The sequence below is a fragment of the Prionailurus bengalensis genome, chromosome B2, assembly GCF_016509475.1.
Source record: "Prionailurus bengalensis isolate Pbe53 chromosome B2, Fcat_Pben_1.1_paternal_pri, whole genome shotgun sequence".
Lineage (NCBI taxonomy): Eukaryota > Metazoa > Chordata > Mammalia > Carnivora > Felidae > Prionailurus > Prionailurus bengalensis.
This window is the reverse complement of record NC_057349.1, coordinates 78,086,381-78,106,872: the sequence shown is the minus strand read 5'-3', so window position 1 is coordinate 78,106,872 and position 20,492 is coordinate 78,086,381. Positions and strand designations below refer to the sequence as shown.

At 37.4% G+C, this 20,492-nt stretch overlaps 1 protein-coding gene across 1 annotated transcript in view; it reads right to left on the bottom strand.

The window, feature by feature from the left end:
* Window positions 1–9,852: 9,852 nt before the first annotated feature.
* ZNF292 (zinc finger protein 292) overlaps window positions 9,853–20,492 on the bottom strand; it is a 95,640-nt gene continuing 85,000 nt past the window's right edge. Inside the window, exon 8 of the mRNA XM_043591889.1 lies at window positions 9,853–20,071. Coding sequence (XP_043447824.1) covers window positions 12,917–20,071 — 7,155 coding nt within the window. The 3' untranslated portion in view covers window positions 9,853–12,916. The remainder of the gene's footprint in view (window positions 20,072–20,492) is intronic.

Below are 20,492 nucleotides of genomic sequence, written 5' to 3'. Positions count from 1 at the left end.
ACATTACATGGCTTTATTTTTTTATTTTTTTATTTTTTGCAATTTTATTTTTTTATTTTTTTTTCAACGTTTATTTATTTTTGGGACAGAGAGAGACAGAGCATGAACGGGGGGAGGGGCAGAGAGAGAGGGAGACACAGGATCGGAAACAGGCTCCGGGCTCCGAGCCATCAGCCCAGAGCCTGACGCGGGGCTCGAACTCACGGACCGCGAGATCGTGACCTGGTTGAAGTCGGACGCTTAACCGACTGCGCCACCCAGGCGCCCACATTACATGGCTTTATTATCACTTATTCCTATATAATTTGCTTGTGCATTTGTACCTCCCTCTAAATTATGAGCATATTAAATGTGGGCAAGAACCATGTCCTTTACCGTTATACCCTTGAGGTTTAATCCACAGTAGCTGCTCAGCAAAGATTAAAGTATCCATGAATCTTACAGCCTAACTATGTTGTATGAACTGAAAAATCATGGTATTCTGGAATACCAAGATTTAAGAAATCCTTAAAATGCTTATAAGGAGACTATAACTCACAATGATAAAGTGATTTGCCTAATGTTACATGAAGTGATGGAGTAAGAATTCAGGGTTTGTTTTTTTTTTAATGTTTACTTTTGAGAGAGAGTGCATGTGAGCAAGCAGAGGAGGTGCAGAGAGAGAGGGAGACAGAGGATCCAAAGTAGGCTATGCATTGACATCAGAGAGCCCAATGCAGGGCTTGAACTCATGAACTGTAAGATCATGCATGACCTGAGCTTAAGCTACTGAACCATCCAGGTGCCCCAAGAATTCAGGGTTTTTTGTTTTTTGTTTTTTTTTACTCCAAATCTAGTCTTCCACAAGTTTTCTGTACAAAATTGTTCCAAAGTCCCAGTTTTTGGCACCAAAATAAAAAAAAAAGATATTTGGAATATTGGTATCCCACATAATAACCAACTGCATTACACTCAGTTATTTTTTGTTGTATTTTTACCTTATTAGTCAACTAAATTCTGATTTGGTTGGGAGTGACAATGTGCCCAGCTAAAAAAAAAAAAAATGTACATTTCCAAGTCTCCTTTGCATGTAGAGGTAGCAGCACGACTACCTTGTTGTCAAAACAAGATTTTCTCATGCTTTGGGGAAAGTTAAAATATGTATAATACATGCAATATTACTGTAGCCTGTTTCCATTATAAATGGTGGTCTATTAAAACGTACACATCATAGTTACTTCCCAATTTTTAGACTTCAGTTAACTGTTCAATTTATCATAAATATTCAAAAATATAAATGACACACCACATCTTAGCCCATGTGTTAGCTTGTAACAAATAAAAAGTAATGGAAAAGTAATTTTTGGTTCCATTTCCAGACCTCAGCTCTATACCACATCTCCTATGTTAGCTTGCCATCTTGTGGCCTCTTACTCCTGTGCAACTCAGTATCAGACCACCACACACTCACACATCCACTTTTTAACTTGTCTTATATGCAGCACGTAAGTCAGGTGCACATCCGATTTCACTCCCAGACCAATTTCATTCCAGCAAAAGCTGACAAACCTATAGTCAGAAAGACAAATGCTGACAGCTACAAGTAAAGTGAATCACCTAATCAAAAAAATATGCTCTGAGAGACAAGTACTTAAAAAACATCTGAGTATTTATTGAATAGAACATGCATACGTTTGCTGAAAAGGGGTGTACGTAACTTTTTTGGTGAAATCAGTATGAACACGGCCTCTGATAAAGATGTAGAAGCAAGGTAGTAACAGGATTTAAATGTAGATTTTACCAAATCAGAATGGTGACATGGTCTTTCTTTCCACTCTGACAGAACTATACAATCTCCAATGTTTGCTTTCTCCGTTGAAGGTATACATATGTGTGTGTGTATGCACATATATTCCATAGTGACTACGATTTAAATCCTCCTTCAAGCAGTATTCTAGGTTTAATCTCAGAACACACAGGTCTCTCAGAACAGAGGAATCAGGTGGGTTACGAATAAAAACCGTGACAGTTATCTCCAATACCAGCTACTTCCTTTCTATGGTTGTGATTAAATGAATTGACATATAATGAACTCAGAGGTCTGACACATATATGATCTATTGCCCTTACGAGATAGATAAAGCCAGACTTCAGTCTTTGGCTTCCCAAGCCTCCCTCCCTGCTCAGCACTCCAACTGTTGCTCTACTGACTGCCCAATTCAATGTACCAAAGACCTGAAGACTCTGCCAGTTGCTTTGTCTCTGTCCTTTGCTTCAGTGTTGTATTTCTGAGAAAAGCTGCCTACACAGATGCTATAGCTTGGTCAGTGAAAAGGGAAAGAAAATAAAAAATGTATCCTGGCCATAGGATACTGGGCTCCCGCCTACAGTTTTAAAATACAAATTCGGATTTTCTCTCGTCAGGAATACTGACAACTAAAATCTGAATGATTACACACAACCCACCACATTTTGTGGTGGAAAGATTCACACCATTCTGGATGTTTCTGGTCTTTTCTGGATATTCATATAGAACATTCTGGATGTTTCTGGTCTTTTCTGGATATTCATATAGAACATTCTGGATGTTTCTGGTCTTTTCACTTCTAGCAGAACAGCTGTTGCCTTTCATACTTCTGGCTCATCAACTTTGGTTGGGGAGCTGGTGTAGGATCAAGATTTTACTGGAATAAACTAGAATTGCTTCAGTTTCTCATTTTATACTGGTAACATATAGACTACATTTAAACAAAAACTATTTTTAAAGCGTAAGACATCAACATATGCCACGACATGTGACAGAACTCATAATTCTGCCTTATTTACTCATAAGTATATTGCACTGCCTTCCACATTTGCAGTAAAATTTTTCACTATAAAATCCTGACCTTCTCCACATTCATCCTTCTGCTTTGAAACGGCAATACTTTCAGCATCAGGACAGTAGAGAAAGCATTCTAAGAGAGGGGTCAGACCTATTTTACAGGTTGGCTGTTACAAGTCATTACATTTCCCCATACATCACTGTCCTCATCTATAAAATGGGATTGCTACTTTTTCTATTCCTCTCATGGGGCAAGGCTCATTTGAGAATTCCATTTTAAACTGCCTAAATACGATTTAGACAACCACCCAACTGTCATCATGGGATGAGAAAATTCTAGTGGCATATACACTTGAGAAAAACTTTGTAATGCTCTAGCTTTAAGAAGCCATAAGTAGGTTTAGTAAATAAGGATTGTTTTAAAATTTTCAAATAAGTATGATAATGAGTTTACCAGCTAACTGTGTTTATGATGAGATTACCAGGGACAATTGGCAAAATGACTTATTAGAATATTTGGACTGTATTGATTGCAAAACTGTTTTGCTAGTACGTAAGAGATTCTCTGTATATCCCATCCTCCTTCCCATCTCTAAGTGTTTAGGTGTTGGTAAACGTCTTGAAGCCTCCACATAAAAGGGGTTACTTTGGCTTGGCAAGGGGGGTGGTACTCTCCTTGTAGGAGTGACTCCTGGTACCTATTTCCAATAAGAATTTCCTGGTGTGACCTGCTCCTTAACAGGTTGAAACCTACCCATTGTCCTCAAAAGCCCAGTGACTTAAACACTTCACCGCTATTGAGGGACTGTAGCACAGGAGGGCTATCATTATCAACCTGATGCCCCATTCCTCTTCTCCAACCTACCCTGGGTGATGGGGGTATTTACAGGATCTAGGGATGGTCATACTAAACGCTATTTAAGTGCAGCTTACCTAGTGAACATTTTTTTTTTTTGCCATGCCCATAGTTATTTTGGGGAACACAAGAACCTAGAAGCTGAGACGGCAGCAAACAAAACCTCTGACTACTAGTTTCGATTGTAGGGCTCCCAGTACACATGGACTATAAAGTGAAAGGAGCTGGTCAGAAACCATTCGACCCCTCCACAACTCCTTATTTCCTTCTCTCTTCGCTTCTTTGGTTTAAGAGTACACAGCTGCAATGAAGACCTCTAGTAGCAAGCCCTTTGTTCTACCGTACTCCCTACCTTCATCAACACAGCTATATGCTTCATGGCTCCAGACTTGATTCTAGAAGTTCATCTTTTTTTTCCTTTGGAATCAATATAAATTAACTGTAAACAATATATATATGTATGAATTATCTCCTAATTGCCTGGGAGAGAATTCTCTTCAGCTACCAGTTTTTACAGCATCATTCCAAATAGACAGTGAGCAACCTGTTACCTCATTTGGCTGCCTACGTCTTCCAAACAAAGCCATGTACAAGCTCTGATGTCAGTGTGCATGGTTTCAACACTCAGTTCTGCCACACACTAGCTGTTAACCCTTAGGCGAGACATAGACTTTCCAAATATTAACTGTTACTATTATTAGCAGACCTGACACATGGGACCCTAGGCTTGGGAAAGCTAGAAACAGCAGATTCTTGTTAGACTGTAGCCTAAAGATGCCTCCCCCTACAACCTTCACTACCATCCGTACTATTTTACTTTCTCTCCCTGACTTGTCTATGCCTTTCAATTCTATTCATTATGCTCTTTAAAGAGTTTTCTCTAAAACTGTTCTTTGCTGCTTCACAAATTTATACTCAGTAACTTTAACTGAATATGGATCTCCTAAGACTTCTGGGCCAAGAGTATACAAGAAGCTACTTCCCTAAACTCCTTACATGTACCACATAGCCTGGAGGCACTCTCCCTGACAAAACCTCTAAAGGACTTCAACACTTGAGTCAATCTCCTTACACCCAGTTCCTACTAAGGGCATCTTCTGTGCATAGTCCACCAAATAATTTAGACCAAAATTCTTTAAATTTCTCAACTCCAACAACTTTCATCTACATTCTAATTCAGCAATCTACTATTGCCATTTCCAGACACTGCAAGCTGTATTACTCCTAAAATTTTAAATTTCAATGCCCTGGTCTTTCATACTTAATTCTTGGCTTCATTCCCACTACACTCTCTCTTTGGTGCCATAAAGACTTCCAGTCCCTTGACTGCTCTCTTTTCTTCGGTTCTTTTGGCTTTGTTTTCTTCCCTAATTGGGCTCAACTCATTGATGTATTACTTCTGCCAGGACTATCCAACCTCTTCCTTGTTCCTCCTCCATTCATACCAAGGAACAGTATTGGAAATACTACATAATCATGCAGACGGTGCCACTACGTGATCATGCTCTCCTAACTCAGCTATGCCTGAATGCTGATCAGTAATCCTTATAAAAAACCTGCTACTTAGCTCCTTCTCCCATTCTTCACCTCAAACTTTCACTATTTAAACCTTGGTTTCCTACTTTTCCAAGGATTGCTATTCTGCACATTTCTGTTTCCTTTCTTCATGACAAAGAGCTCAACATTTCTACTTAATAGGAGTCTAAGAGATGTCCTTTCTATTTTGTAAAGCTAGTACTTCTAACCTGCGTTCTTGGGACCAGGTTCCATCTTCTACTCAAACTCCTACCTCTTTAATGGGTACTTCCCCAGAATCCACAAATACTCAAGACTCATCCTAAAATCCTGCAAATAAGGGCAAGCACTGGCCAATTCTATTTCTTTCAAGCAAGACACTTAATTCATTATCTTCACTTCCTTAGCTCATTCACCATTCAATTGAATATGACTAGACATTCATTACTTAGCATCCACTAAAACTTCAAGATCAATGACCACCAAAGGTTAATTCTAGTATCCTTTTTATTCTTAACCATCACCCAGTGACACATGGCAGGACCAGCTACTCTTCATCATTCTCCTCCAGCTTCCATAATGCCCCAAAACCTTACCTCTATTTCTGTACCTCACCTAACCTAAACAAACCTTCTGTCCCAAGACATCTTTGCTAGTTTCTTTTCTTCTGCCCATTAAGTGTTGGTGTTCCTCAGGGATCTCTCCTTGGTGATCTAGCTTTTCCTACATGCTTGCTATTTCTTTCAATTCTAGCAAAATGTAGTAAGTGCTCACTGTATCTCAGATTCGGAGCAAAATGTTCATGAAGCAGAAGCCAACATACTTATCCTCAAAGGATTAAAGTCTACATCTGCAGCTTCAGACCCCTATAATTGATCACTATTCTTCTCTGCCTTAACGACCTGTAAGAACCTCAAACTCAGTATTAACCTTTCTTCCAACCCTATTCCTTCCACATATCTTGGTAAACAGCATTACCAGTCACATTACTCAGGCGGGAAACTTAAGAATTTTACATGCTGTTTTTCAAATCTTAAATAATCTTTCTCATTGGAACCTGAATATGCTCAAATTTGCCTATTATTTGAAAAACCGGTTGGACTCCATGGCACCCTTCAGCTGCCATTCTATCATTTCCTCTCCTTCACAACCAAACTTTCCAAAAATAGGTGTTTCCACTTGCTCTCTACAGTCCTCAAACTGACTTCCACTCTAAGTAATGGCAAAGGTTACTGATTTTCTTACCACTAAATCCACAAAGGACACTACAATCTCCTTAGCAGAATGTGACACAACTGCACACCCATTAAATAGTTCCATCCTACTAGTCTCAGGATTTTTCCTATTTCTCTTTTAATCTACTTTGAAAGACTGAGTTTCTCAGAGGTAAGCCCTGAGTCTTTTTCTATCCCCCCCCTAGGCAATCATCAATTCACAAAACTGCTTTTATCCTCACCTACCTAAATAGATTTCTTCAACCACTTATTGAAACCAAAAACCTGAAATTTTTCTCAACTTCTGTCCTCTTCCTCTCTTCCCATAATCCATGATCAAGTTCTATCAGGTATTCTAGACCTCTCAAGTCTGTCCACTTTCCTCCTTCAGCCATCATCACTCTTCAAGACAGTATTCTCTCTTTCTGGACAATTTGGACAGCTTCCGTAACTGGTCTCCTTGAATTTTCCACAGGAATACTTCCTCACCAGAATTAAAAAAAAAAAAAAAAAAAAAAAAAAAAAAGCCTGGAATTTTCTTTAACTTCCCTCCCCTTCTCTCTCTAGAAAAGTCTCTAAACTGCTTTCCCTCATCACAGACTATATAGTACCAAGTTCTCACCATATTATATATTTTTATAATGCCCTTAGCACTAATGATTATAGTAATTGTGGAGACTCTGACCTCCAGTAGAGCCAGAATCAAGTTCTCTTCATCTCCCATTTAAGCATCCAAGAAATTTTTACTACTGCTAAGTATGTACTATGTTAAAGGTACCAGATTAGATCCATGGCATAGAGTAAAAAGTAGTAACAACAACCTGATAAACGCTATCAAGGAAGGTAAATGCTATAATGTAGTAACCAGTAACGAGGGCAGAGGCCTAAAACTTGAAGGAGTAAGTCAGTACACAGTAAATTACAGTATCCCAAGCAGAAGGAACAGCTAATACAAGGGCCTTGCGATGTGAGTACAAGGGTTGGTTTGAGGAACTCAAAAGTAACCTATGTGGCTAGAACACAATGGGCAAAAGGAGAGCAAAACGATGTACTTAGAAAAAGATAGGCAGGCATCATAGTAAAACATTTTTTTTTAATTCAAAGGGCAGTGTGAAGAAAAAGAATGTCCCTTCTCCACCCACTCACCCCCACAGCCACTAAAATTACTTTAAAATTTTAACGTGTTTGGTGGGTAATATTCTGGAAGAAGGCTCTTAAGAACGATATTATGGTGGGTAGGGAAGAAGTGATGGTGGAGAAGTGGAAGAGTTCCTTTTTGCTTGAGGTAAAAATGACTATACTTGTGACCAAAAACATAGGGAAAGGGCATGAATTGGCTACTATAACAGCATTAAAGAACTTAGCTTGAGAAACCTAGGTAGTGATTTCACTTATCCAGATAAGGAATACTGGGAGAGGAATAGATTGAAGGTGAGGTGGGGAAAGAAATAATCATTTGGAGGTAATATGTTTAACTATGAGGTAGGCAGTTGAAAACACAAGCCTGGAACTATGAAGTTTGGTGTTAGAGGTATAAATGTGGTGTGACAGGTACATTCATACTGAACTCCAGAGAATGGACTAAATCTAGGGAGTGGAAACACACACACACACACACACTCACTCACTCACACACACACACACACACACACACACACACACACACACACTAAGCCAAGTTTAGGTATTGAGAGAGGAGTTAGGGTTGGAGTCAGTGATGGAGCAGCCAGAAGAGGTAAAGAGAAAACCAAGAATGAGTATTTCAGGAGTACGTCATCAACCCTGCCGGATGCTCCTGAGACAGTGGGTGAGAGCAGAAAAGGATAGGGCAGCATGGAGAATGGTGATCCTGAGGACAGCAACTTCAGAGCAGTTGTGGGGATACATAATGTGGTAGTAAATGAGAATGAAAGGTTTGAAGAGACAACTCAGATTAGATATAAACCAAATAAAATGGGTTATCATTAGATGGAATCAAGTGATCACCCTCCCCACCCTCTACTTTAAGAATAGTAGCTACGAGGGCACAAGTATAAATTGTTGAAAATGATCTAGTAAGAGAAAGTCTGATGAAAACAGAGTAGTTAACTGTAAGTTTTTGGGGTGAGGAAGGAAGGATTTTTGATAACAGTGCAGATACAGATTGGGTTTATAAATTTGGTGGTGAAAAGTGGAGAAAATTCCTGTCAAATTTTTGTACTTTCTTGGTAAAATATGATTAAAAGGTCAAAGATGAGGGGAATAGGAAAATTGGGGCAAAAAAGCGTATAAATCATTTAAGTTTGTGGAAGCAAGTTATTACAATAAAAATGCATAAAAACTGCCAGTTTTGAGCCTCTTTGAGATTATAAACTTGCCTACTGTAGTAATTTCTCCCCATCCAACTGCTGAAGAGCAGACAGGTTTCTGAAATTGTTCCAAATCATGGCAGAGTTGGGCATGGTGTGAGAATATGTGCAAAGGAATTCATGTAACAATGGGATCTAGTCTAAGTAGGATAAGTTGAGGACAGAGTGAGCTGATGAATAGTGAGCAGGTGGTAGGATTAACTGATTAACTGTAATGAGGTAGAAGTATTTTTTAGTGGAGATATCTCGAGCAGGTGAACTAGAAGTTTGTGTCTGGACAAAGAGAATCTGAATTCCAGTTAAGGAAGTGATACATGTTTTGATTACAGCAAGGTATAGGGATCCCACTTATGGGGAGATCACGGAAATGAAGCACCTCTAATAAGCAAAATCAATGAGAAATAAAAGACACTATCATTTTGTTCATTGAGAGGTAGTGTTGGGAGGCACAGATTAATAATATAAAAATTAAAAACACTAGGAGCACTGGGTGGCTCAGTCGGTTAAGTGTCTGACTCTTGATCTCAGCTCAGGTCTTGATCTCAGGATCGTGAGTTCAAGCCCTGCAATGGGCTCCAAGCTGGGAGTGAGGCCTACTTAAAATAAAAAAATTAAAAAGCTATAAAAAGACATGTGAAACTTATCAATCAATTAGAACAGTTAAATTGGCCAATTGGGAAAAAAAATCACCATTTGTAAACAGCCAATACGGCTGCTTTGGTGCACACACCTGCTGATTTTCAGCCCTGGTTTAATAAAATGCCATTTTAGAGGAGCAGTTCCTAAAGTGTATTCCTTAGATCACTAAGTCAGTAGGATACACCTAAGTATTAATATTTAAAATGAAAAATATTTTCATTGTCAGTTAAGCCTGAAAAACTCCCACTTTAACAGTTAACATGTTTTCTGTACAGAACTTGAATATACTAATGTTCACTGGATTAAGAGGGAGCTATAACATGCAGTTTAGAAAACTTTGACTACAGACTTCACCTTCCAACCTGCTGGTATTTCACTACAATAAACATTTTGAAAAAGGTTGTCTTACTGCTCTACTCTTTCTCAATTGTTAACATTTTTTCTTCTGGCCTCCACAATTTTTTTTTTTTTTTTTTGGCCTCAAGTCTCTCTGCTTTTAGTCTCAACTTATCCAATCTACCCTCTATACAATGCCAATTGTCTAAAATTGGTACCTGATCAAACTGTTCAACTTAAACACATTCAGTAACCACTTAATCAAAACTGAAAACTTTATGGCATACAAGAACCTTCATGATCTGGCCCATTTGCCTCTTCAGCTTCTCCAACCCCCTATCTTCCCACATAGACCACTTGAAATACTGCAAATGCACTATGTTGCTTCATCATTTCTCCATACGTAGAATTCCCATTTCCCCTATGACCATCCAAGGACTCTTCATTCATTCCTCTCTCAAGACTGATCTTTTCTACAAAAACTTTCATTAATACCCTCCCCCAAATACAGCATTCCCTCTTTGATATCTCTAGCTGTAGTATTTGAGTAGTCTTAACAGCTATAGCAACTGTGTTTGCTTACCTGATAGTCAAAAAATTGCCTTGCTAAAACTTGATCTCTGTCTAGCCCTTTAAAATAATTTAGCTATGCTGAATTTAACACTGCTGAAAAATTCCCAACTGTTACCGTTTCACTTAACACGATGTATTTTGAATAATCTGTAAGATTCAAATTCTTTGGATTTAAAAGAGGGAAAAATATCCATTTTTAAATGATAAAAGCTTAGGTAAACTGAGATTACAGGAAGAAAATACCCCAAGACAATAGACTGAGGAAAAGTATACCATGAAAAATATATACTTTATGATTCCTTTTTAATACTTAGGCATTACATTCCATATCAAATTTTACCAACATGCTGTTTTATAAATTCTTATTTTATACCATAATTTGAGTTTTCTGTTCCATGCTAAAAAGCCCACTCTTCCATAATTACTTTTAGCATACAGTACCTGGAATATAAAAAAAAATAACTCAGTGTTGGCAAACTTTCTCCTGATACGTAGGAGAACAATTACAGAAATGTCTAGTTAAGCTAATGAGCAAAAGAAAAGCCCCAATCCACTGGTATTTTCACGTAACTGTGGCTCATCACTACATTTATCAGAAATAAAACTACTTGCTACTGCACTATCTAGGGCAGTTTTGCCCAAGGCCTATCTTTAAGAGCTAGGTCAACTTCCAAGAAAACTGTACAGAAACATTCAGTTGTTAACAAAAATTTAATTTTAAAATCATTCAGAGTTAAGTTATTGTTAATTTAGAAAAAAAAACATGTATTAATCACCCATAAGAACAACTTTTATTTTAATAAATAACAGTGGGCTTGCCAAAGGGAAGGGATTTTAATGTGTCAAGTTTTATGCATATTGGTAATAAACTTTAAGGAGGTGAAACCAACTATTCAATATAACCCATTAGGCCCTAAAAATAAAACTACAATACTTCAATAAAACTTAAAAAAATATTTTCCAAAAGAAAATAATTCACTCCTTGACCATGCTTATTTATTCAGAGTACCAGCAATTTCAGTTAAGTGCTTCATTTGTCCTGCAAATCTGATGTTGCACAGGGAATATACACATTTTCATATTATCACAACATCATCAATATCTCAGGCTAATAATATTGTGAATGCAACTAGTTTATAACAAACACAAAGTCAAAAATCAATGCTACTATATATGGCAAACAGAAACAAAAGTAAATCTGAGAAGATGTTTTGTTTCCAGTACTGACTTAGTTGGACTTCAAATGAAGGTCCTAAACTCTCCTGAAATAACCTCTATCTCTGGCCGTGAATCCACAGTATAAATATGGTGAATAGAGCTAACCTATACGAGCTAACTATATACTGAATAACCAAAATAATCAATTATGACAACTAATACTGCTCTGGAAGACCAATCTAATGAAAAAAGTATCATTAGATATGGTGGGAAAATACAAATCTGTACAATCTAACATCTATAAACAGTAAAATCAAAACATCCAACTTCCTTATAGAAAGTGTTTCATCTATGTAATTATAAATGTTAAGGACTCTTGCATTTTATAAACACAAGATGGGCTCACTTTGATGATACCAATTTTAAGATTTATAAAAATGTTTAAAAAAATCTTTCCACAAAAGTTTATACAGTTTAAAGCTATACACCAATCTATAAATCTCAGAAAATGGAAAAAAAAAAACTTTATAAGATCACATGTATAAAACAAGAAATGAAATGTGATTTTATTTAAGGCAATACTGGGCTACTTCACAAATCACCACCTCAAATATTTACACTGCTCCACACTACTAGTTTCTATCACATTCACAACGGATTTTTTTTTAATACCAAATGTTTAAAATCTTTGATGTAGTAAATTCTTTATTCACATTTCCATTATATTTCATGGAACCATAATAACTATATCCAATTAGAAGCAATGAAAAAACTGTCGCTATAGGAAACTGCTAAAGAATCTGCTATAATTTCACATGAATACCATCCCCAAATCCTAGAGGATAAATTTACAAAGCAGAGCAAGGTGTTGATACAATGTGCCTACTTTGTGAAAAGTAATTTTGAGATCTTGTAAATAAATGTTTTATGTAAAAATCAATGAACTATGGCAGAGTTTCTACTTTTAGTTTGAAAAATTCTTAATTTAAAACAATAAAAGAACAGTTTTAAAAACTTGATCACTTAGTTAAAAATTAAAATTCCAAATATAAATGTGTCATTTAATAGTTTAGACTTACACACTGCTGGTGGCAGCAAATGATTTACAATAATAAATATATACAAAAAAGATATCTACAGAGTACTGTTCTACATGAGCAGTGACCTGGTGAAACATATCAATCACACAGATAATTCAGATTAGTTCATGGAAAGGGCAACTGGCTGATAGAAATCTGAGGTGTAGCTCAACTATTTACAATAACTGAAGTATTGATTCTGTTCCTCAAGTCCCATAGGGATAAAAAAAAAAGTTTTACATGACAAATGTCATGTTTTTTTTTTTTTTTCCTTTTTTCGGCCAGGTTAATTCATGTCAACAACAAAAATTAATGAAGTGTCACAATTCTAGCATGCGTGATGACTTCCTATTTAAAATAAAACCGTAAATGATGTATTTATATTACATTAGGTATCAGTACTGCCCTCTCCCTGTTGCTTTACCCAAACTAATTTCTTTCATAACAGACACATCTGGATCATTTGAATGTACTTCAAGTTTTTTCAGACTGACGGTAGGTTTCATTTCCTGAAGCTGTTTTAACACAAGTTCAGTGCAATCTTTAAGAGTCTTGTCTAAAACAATTTTTACATTATCACTGCACTGAAGCTGTGATGGATTGGCAAACTGTACAAAGGTTTCACTTTCTTTACAAGAACATACATGATTTCCACTAGTCACAGCAGTCTTGTCAATATTTTTTCTTGAATTTGAATGGGACCCTTTCTTATTTCCACTATTTGGATGGTCTTTGTCAGAATTTTTCTTCTGCTTCACTGCAGACTCTTCAAGAAACTTCAGAAATGATACTTCAAATCCCATTGGTTTAAACGAGCTCCAGTCAAAAGATGCAGGATGCTCCTCCGTAGTCTGAATTGCAACAGCAGTTTCTTCTTCTTTGTGTGTGCTACTTAACTCAACTGCCGATGCTGGTTCAGCTTTTTCAACTTTCCTCTTTTTATTTTGGGAGACATTTTTTTCTTTATTAACTCTCTTCAAATTACTTGTTTTTTGTTTTTCTGACTGGCAGGGGTTACTTTCCTGAAAATTATTACTTACATTTGAAGAGGTATGAGCTTGGGTCTCCACACTTGCATTGTCTTCGTTTATTAATTTTGTAATAAATAATTCTGTTAGCTCATCCATTTCGTCTTTTTCATTTTTTTCAGTTTCCCTCTGTGGAACTGTAGCTGTTCTGGAGTTATCACTGCTCTCTGGTACACATGTGTCAGAATTTTTCACATCACTCTTATCAACTTCTTGCTCAGAAGTTTCCTTTAATTGTGAGTTGCAACACCGTTTGAAGACAATGAGAAGATTACGGTGTTGTGATGTAAATGCCTTTGATAATTTATGGCATTTATAATGTCTAATTATATTGCTTTCACTTGTAACAACTGATGTACACCCTTTTATCATACATGGATACTGGGTTACAAATCTGCTTGTACACTCAGACAAGGCATCGTTCCTAGCCTTTATAGAATATACATGCTTTCCACGTTTCAGAGAATAAGGTTTATTTTCTTCAATCTGCACAATTTTCGCAGTCTTGTTTTCTAAACTATTTTTTTTCTTTCGTTTAGTCTTAGGCATTTTTATTCCTTCCTTTCCAGATCTGTGTTTTGTACCCCGATGTTTAGACTTTGTCTTTTCTTGGTTTGCCTTGCTTGATATATTTTCCTGACCAGGTGTTAATCTTCTTGGCCGAATCAAATGAGCTTTATGTTTGTCATTATGCTTATTAAAAATGTGTCGGAGGAGATTTGACCGAGTTGCATATATACGGTCACAGCCTTCACAGTCACACTTGTATATGCCATCTTCTTCAGTTTTATTTCCCTTTATCCCAATTCCATGATCTGCCTCAAGATGAACAACATAGTTCAAATATGTAGTAAATGAAGATTTACACTCTAACTGGTCACATGGAAATTTCCCAACATCCACAGAAGCAGTCATACTTTCAATTTCCTCAGGAGTCATTTCATGAAGTTTCATGTAGTGCTGGATCAGGCCAGTAATTGCTTGGAAGATTCGAGAACAGTCACTCACCTGACATCGAAATTCTTTCACAGTTTGTTTAGTTTCAATCTCTTCACTTTCTTTACCAGCTTCACTTTCCTCTTCAATCTCTGCAGAAAATGCAGGTAGATCTGATTTGTGCACAGCCTGGTAATGCAGAATTAAGTTTTGCTGTATAGTGAAAGCGGCAAAGCAACCTTGGTGAACACATCGATAAGGTCTGTAGGGACTGTATCTTGTTGGAAACTCATGGGAGTGGGAAACTGGCTTCTTGCGTTTTTTCTCCTCCTTTTCTTTTTTATGTCTCCTAATTTTCCGCCCTTTGGTTTGTATGTTTGTGAGAGAATTTGTATTACATTGTTCTGAAGTAACTGTAATCACTTGCAAAGAACTTTCTGTTTTTTCAGGACTTTTTTTTTCTACAAGTTGTTTTTCTGGGATCACTGCTGTATTACTGAGGGCATTTTCCTTCATTGCTCCCAATTCTAAAGCAGGCTGGAACTCCCTTTTATTTTCCTCTGTCATAGTTAGCTGTCTTTTTACTTGTGCAATTCGTGGAGCTGACAAATTTTCACTCTGAGATTTTCTTCCATAAGGCCTTTTTATTTTTAACTTTACCATTTCTTCTGTTGTAAAATGATGGACCAACTGGCAGTGTGCTCGGAGATTAGAATTTCTTGTAAATGTTTTTGTGCAGGTAGGCACTACACATTTAAATGGAGCAAATTTCAACTGATTCTTCTTAATTTCAAGAATCATCTCTGGAGTGTATTGATGAATCTTACCATAGTGCTTAAATAAAGCATCCTTTGTCATAGCGCTATAATTACACCCTTGGTTTTGACACACAAAGGGTTTATTAACTTTGTCACTAAACTGAATGTTGCTTATCATTTCAGAAACTGGCTGAACCACTGTGACATTTGGGATTGGTTTAATGGGAGTGGGAGTCAGTGTCACTGATGTATTTATTAGTACACACTGAGATGCTGGAGTGGACAGGTCATTTTCTAATTTTAATTTCTGTAAGCCTTCTAAAATTTCCTGTATTTGATCCTCCTTATGTAATACTTCAGACTGAGGAATGTTACTTTTTGCTGGCAATACACCTATGAAGGAGGAAAACTGAGAAGAATCAGGTAACTTGCTATTTTGTACAGTGTTTACTGAAGGAAGCTGAATGTTATAATTTATTTGAGCATTCTGTGATGTTTCACCAACACCCTGAGATCCACTTTTTACCTCTAGTATTTGAGAATTCATAGCACTTTTAATAATCTCAAGAGTCTTTTCAAAGTTTTGTATAACATTGTCTTCAGAAATCTGCAAATCAGAATTTATTGAAGTTGTGCATGAATTCAAAGCCATCATTTGGGAATCCCCATTTTCAGTTTTTAATGTTAAAGGAGCTAACACCGTATGGGACTCAAGATTGGTTTTAAAGTTTTCTTTCACATCAGTAATAAATAACTGATTGTCAACATTATTTAATTTCTGTGCTAGGTTTTCCACCAAACCCTGAGGCTCACAATTTGGAATTACATTTGAATGGAGGTTAGTGGTTGGTATCTCAATACTCTTTGCTATAAGTCCCATTGCTGTCAAGTCACTTGTTACCAAGTTTTGGGAAGCATTGGGTGCAATTAGGGGAGGGGCAACTTTCTTTCTTCTCTTCGAAGCACTGTTTCCCTTTTTATTTAAATGACTAGACCTTGTGTTCTGAGGACCACTTATAACTGAAACACGTGAACTGTTATTGGTAAAATTTTGTGATGGCCCACTAGAATTAGGGAATGAACTAGAACACAAACCATTTTCAACAGTCTTCAGTAGTAAGTCATTTGTTGGGAAAACAGGTAAACTGCTGCATTCCTCAATGGAGGAAGTTTTGGAGTTTGGTGTCCTATTCTGGTTTGTCAGCAGGGCGTTTGGGTGGCATACAGTCTGCAACAGGGGTGGCACAGCTGGGTTTGGCATCACTGTTGCATTTACTTGTGCTGCATCTGAAACACAACCTGCTGGAACATGAGAAAGCATTTCAGCACCCTCAAATGTACTGGGAATGCCAGCAGTTTCCAAAGCCTGTTTAATAATTTCACTTCCTTCTTGACTAACACTGGTACTAAAGCTAGTCACACCAGTCCGGGGAAATGTATTTGGTAAAAATGTTGATGAGCGATTTTCAGCAGCAAGAAGTTGCAGGAATGATGGATCTTTAAAACACGCTTCTGGGTTGAAGGTAGACTGTTGAGGCTGCTGCAAATTTACTGCATTTGTGGAGAGAATCATGCTGGCAAGAAGAGAAGGCTGTCCATTATTCTGTAGAAGTTCTTGAGCAATTTCTGCTCCATCCAGTGGTTTACAGTAAGATCGCTTAGACAAGTGTCCACCCAGAGATCTGGGATTAGTAAAAGCCCTGTAACACCTGCTACAGATAAATTTCCCATCTCTGATAATTGCAGGCCATTTGGCCCTTTTGTTGTGCTTGGGTTTTCTTTCCTTCCCATTTGGGCCCCGCCCACGGTCTTTTTTAACTTTTTCAGGGGCAGACTGTTGGGCACTGGTGCTATTAAAGTCATTTGCAACATTGACTTGCGAAGGAAAAACTGCATTTTCACCATTGCCTCCCTTTAGAAAGGAGGAATTGGTGTTTCCTTCAATCTGCGAGGAAAAATGATTTGTATTATTTTCCAGCTGGGAAAAAACAGAATTAGCCCCATTATCTGCTGGTGAAAGGAAAAGAGACATTGAACTACTTTCTGCAGGTAAAGGAAGGAAAGGATCCGAGCCACTGTCAATATTCAAAGGCAAAACTGTTTTGGTTAGATCTTCCATTTGTGCTGGCAAGGCAGTAGTAGATAAATTTTCCATTTGGGAACATATAATACCACCACCTTGTTCATTTTTATCCTGAGAAGGTATATTTGGATTTATGACACTTTCCACTGAGGGCAACAGTGGAGCTGACACACTTGCTAAATGAGCTGGAAAAATGGAAGGCGAGACATGCTGCAACTGATTTGAACAAGTAGGATTCCCATTGGCTTTGGTCTGTGGTGTAAAAAATGCATTGTTAGAGTTGCTCACCTGTGATGGCAAAAAATAAACAAACTTGCCATTATTTGGTGTATTTAAGTTGTTCGATTTTTGACCTTTTTTACTTTTGCGCTGCATTTTAAATGCCGCATACTGGTCAGGGTGTGCTGTCTTCATGTGTTTCCCAATACTCTGTGAAGAATTATAGGTTCGAGTACATCCCTCAACCTGGCAACTGAATTTCTGACCTGGCGCTTTTGGAGGCACTGATGGAGTTCCTAAAGAACTACTTGGGTTGGGCTGTGATGGAACAAATGTGATACTTTCCAATGTCTTAAGAGGTAAATTATAAAGACTGGATGATGTTTTAACATTACCTCCACATTCAAACTTAGAAGCTGGTAAACTGTTTTGAAATCCTGCCTGGTTTTGCACAGAAAAGGTCATCAGGTTGTTCACTTGCCTTTCTAAGTTTTGTGGGGTAAGGTCACCTATTTTAAGGGTTTCTGAATTTACTAAAGGATTCTGAGTTATCTGGGCTTCATTAAAGCAATCCTGTTCTTTTCTTTCTTGAAAACCTGGACGACACAAATCATTACAAGTATCTTCAACCGGTGTATGTAAGTTTGTGACCAATGATTCACCAGTGCCTTCCACAGTTGAGTTTTCTTGCTTTCCAAAGTTATCCTCGATCCCCTGATTGAGGGACACTTTAATGGACACAGCCACTTCACTGGCCTGAAGCAGAGGAGTAGTCACTGGGTTTTCCAAACCATTTGACAATGGTCCATCAGCTTGCCTGAGCTCTGATGCAGAAATCTGGTCTTGTTTGGTCACAGCTGATTCTGTTTTGCTTTTATCCCAAGCATCACTTCTCTCTGCTGGTAAGGCGTTTTCAATGTTATTTTCTGAAGGAAGCATAGACCTCTCTTTCTCAATGCTCACTTCTGTGTTCTGATTCACTTTAGAAGGCTGAACACAATCTCCAGATGAATTAAGTTGGTCTTCAGGAGGCAGCACTTTTTCAGGAGTACTGTGATCATCCAGATGCTTTTCTAGCTCACTCTGAGAACGATAAACTTTACCGCAACCTGTGAACTTACAAGTATAGGTATTATAATGCTGTGCTTCATGATCATATAGTAAGTAAGCTTCTGAAAAAATTCTGCCGCATTTAGGAAACATACATTTCGCTCTAAAGACTTGATGTTCCTTTCGGTGTGTTAAGAGCTCTGCGTAACTATTAAAACCAGCCTTACATTTCATCTGTATACAGATATATGGTTTACTGCCACAGTGCATTTGTAGGTGATCATTAAGATGAGTAACACTTACAAAATGACGTCTACAGTATTGGCAAATAACTTTTTTGCTTTGCATTTCAAGAAAGCGCTTGGCATCTTCATTATCCTTATGTCCCTTTACATGAGCGATTAAATTTTTAAAGTACTTAAAGCCCTTTTTACAAAAAGTTACAGGGCAATTAAATTCATTAACAGGTACTGGTTTCTGGACTGGGATCACTTCTGGCTCGTAAGATTTATCTTTGTCATCATTCTCATCATCTGAACCATCATTGTCATTAAATACTATGAAATCTGTTGAATAGAGACTATTCTTTTTTATAGGCCGCTGTTCCTGCTTGGTCACAGCATTAGTCTTTTGATTCTCATTGGTAGTTGTGATCTTAGGTGGCCTCCCCAATCTTCTTAATGGTTTCATAGCTGCTAGTCTCTCTTTACTAGATTGTTTAACATGCAATGTGACATGAGGGACAAAAGTTTCTTTAGAATTGAAGTTCTTTGCACATATAGGGCAACTGTAAATCCCATCTTTGTAATGTTTTTGAGCATGTCGTACTATTCTATGACCAAGGAATTCTTTGTCACACAACACACAATACTGCATGTAGGCTTGCCAATTCCTAAACCTAGCAGATATAAATCCTCTCTCTCTTAATTGTTTTATCTCTCTCTTCTTCTGCTTTTCATCACAGATGTCTTTGAGAAGGCCAGAATTAGCACCAACTCCACCAGAAAGTCCATTCATAGAAGTTTCTTTTATCTCTTCCTGGTAGTCTACTGCTTTCTCATAAACTTCACTGTCGTTTAGTTCATCTATTGAAGACACAATGGATGCTTCTTCCCCCATTAATGCAAGACATTGTCGTTTTAAGGTTTTCCAATCCCAGAATTCTGGATCAAAGGGCCACTGAGTTTTCAATACCAGTAAGAGCTCACAGCGTAGAGAATTTGGTATTGGAAGATTTTCTTCATCATATTTCTGATCTGGCTGGTTATACAACATTTCCACAGCATAATATGCATCTACTGTAGGCTCAAGAAGAAATTCACTCAGTTGACAAGCACGTTTAACTTCCAGATCATCAGGCAACAAGCAGGAAATGGTCTTGCAAATAGATATTTTCACTTCAGTATTTTCTGTAGATTCCAAACGAAGGGCTTTTACACATAGTTCTATACAGGTGGCAAGTCCAGCCCCTTCAGTCTGTGAAAAAGCAAACAAGAAATGTCAAATGTCAGTTTATACTTAACCAACCCTTATAAGTGAATTTGGTTATTTTTAAATTGAGGTTTGCTTTTCTCAAATTTTGCAAATAGCAACATATGAAAAACTGCCTCTTCTAAAGCATCGTAGCTTAGCCGTGTGTGTGTGTGTGTGTGTGTGTGTGTGTGTGTGTAAAATGAATTATAAAGAATAGCAGAAAATGGATAAGCACTGGGAACTAAGACAAGACCTGGGTATAAAATCATCTAATACAGCTAGGTAAACTTGGAAGTTATTACCATCTCTAACCGTTCATAGCCCACTTACAAAAGATCAAAACAACACAAACTTCATAAAACTGCTGTATTAGTGAATATTATGTATTTAAAGTATCTGCTATAGTATAACGTCTGGCACATAG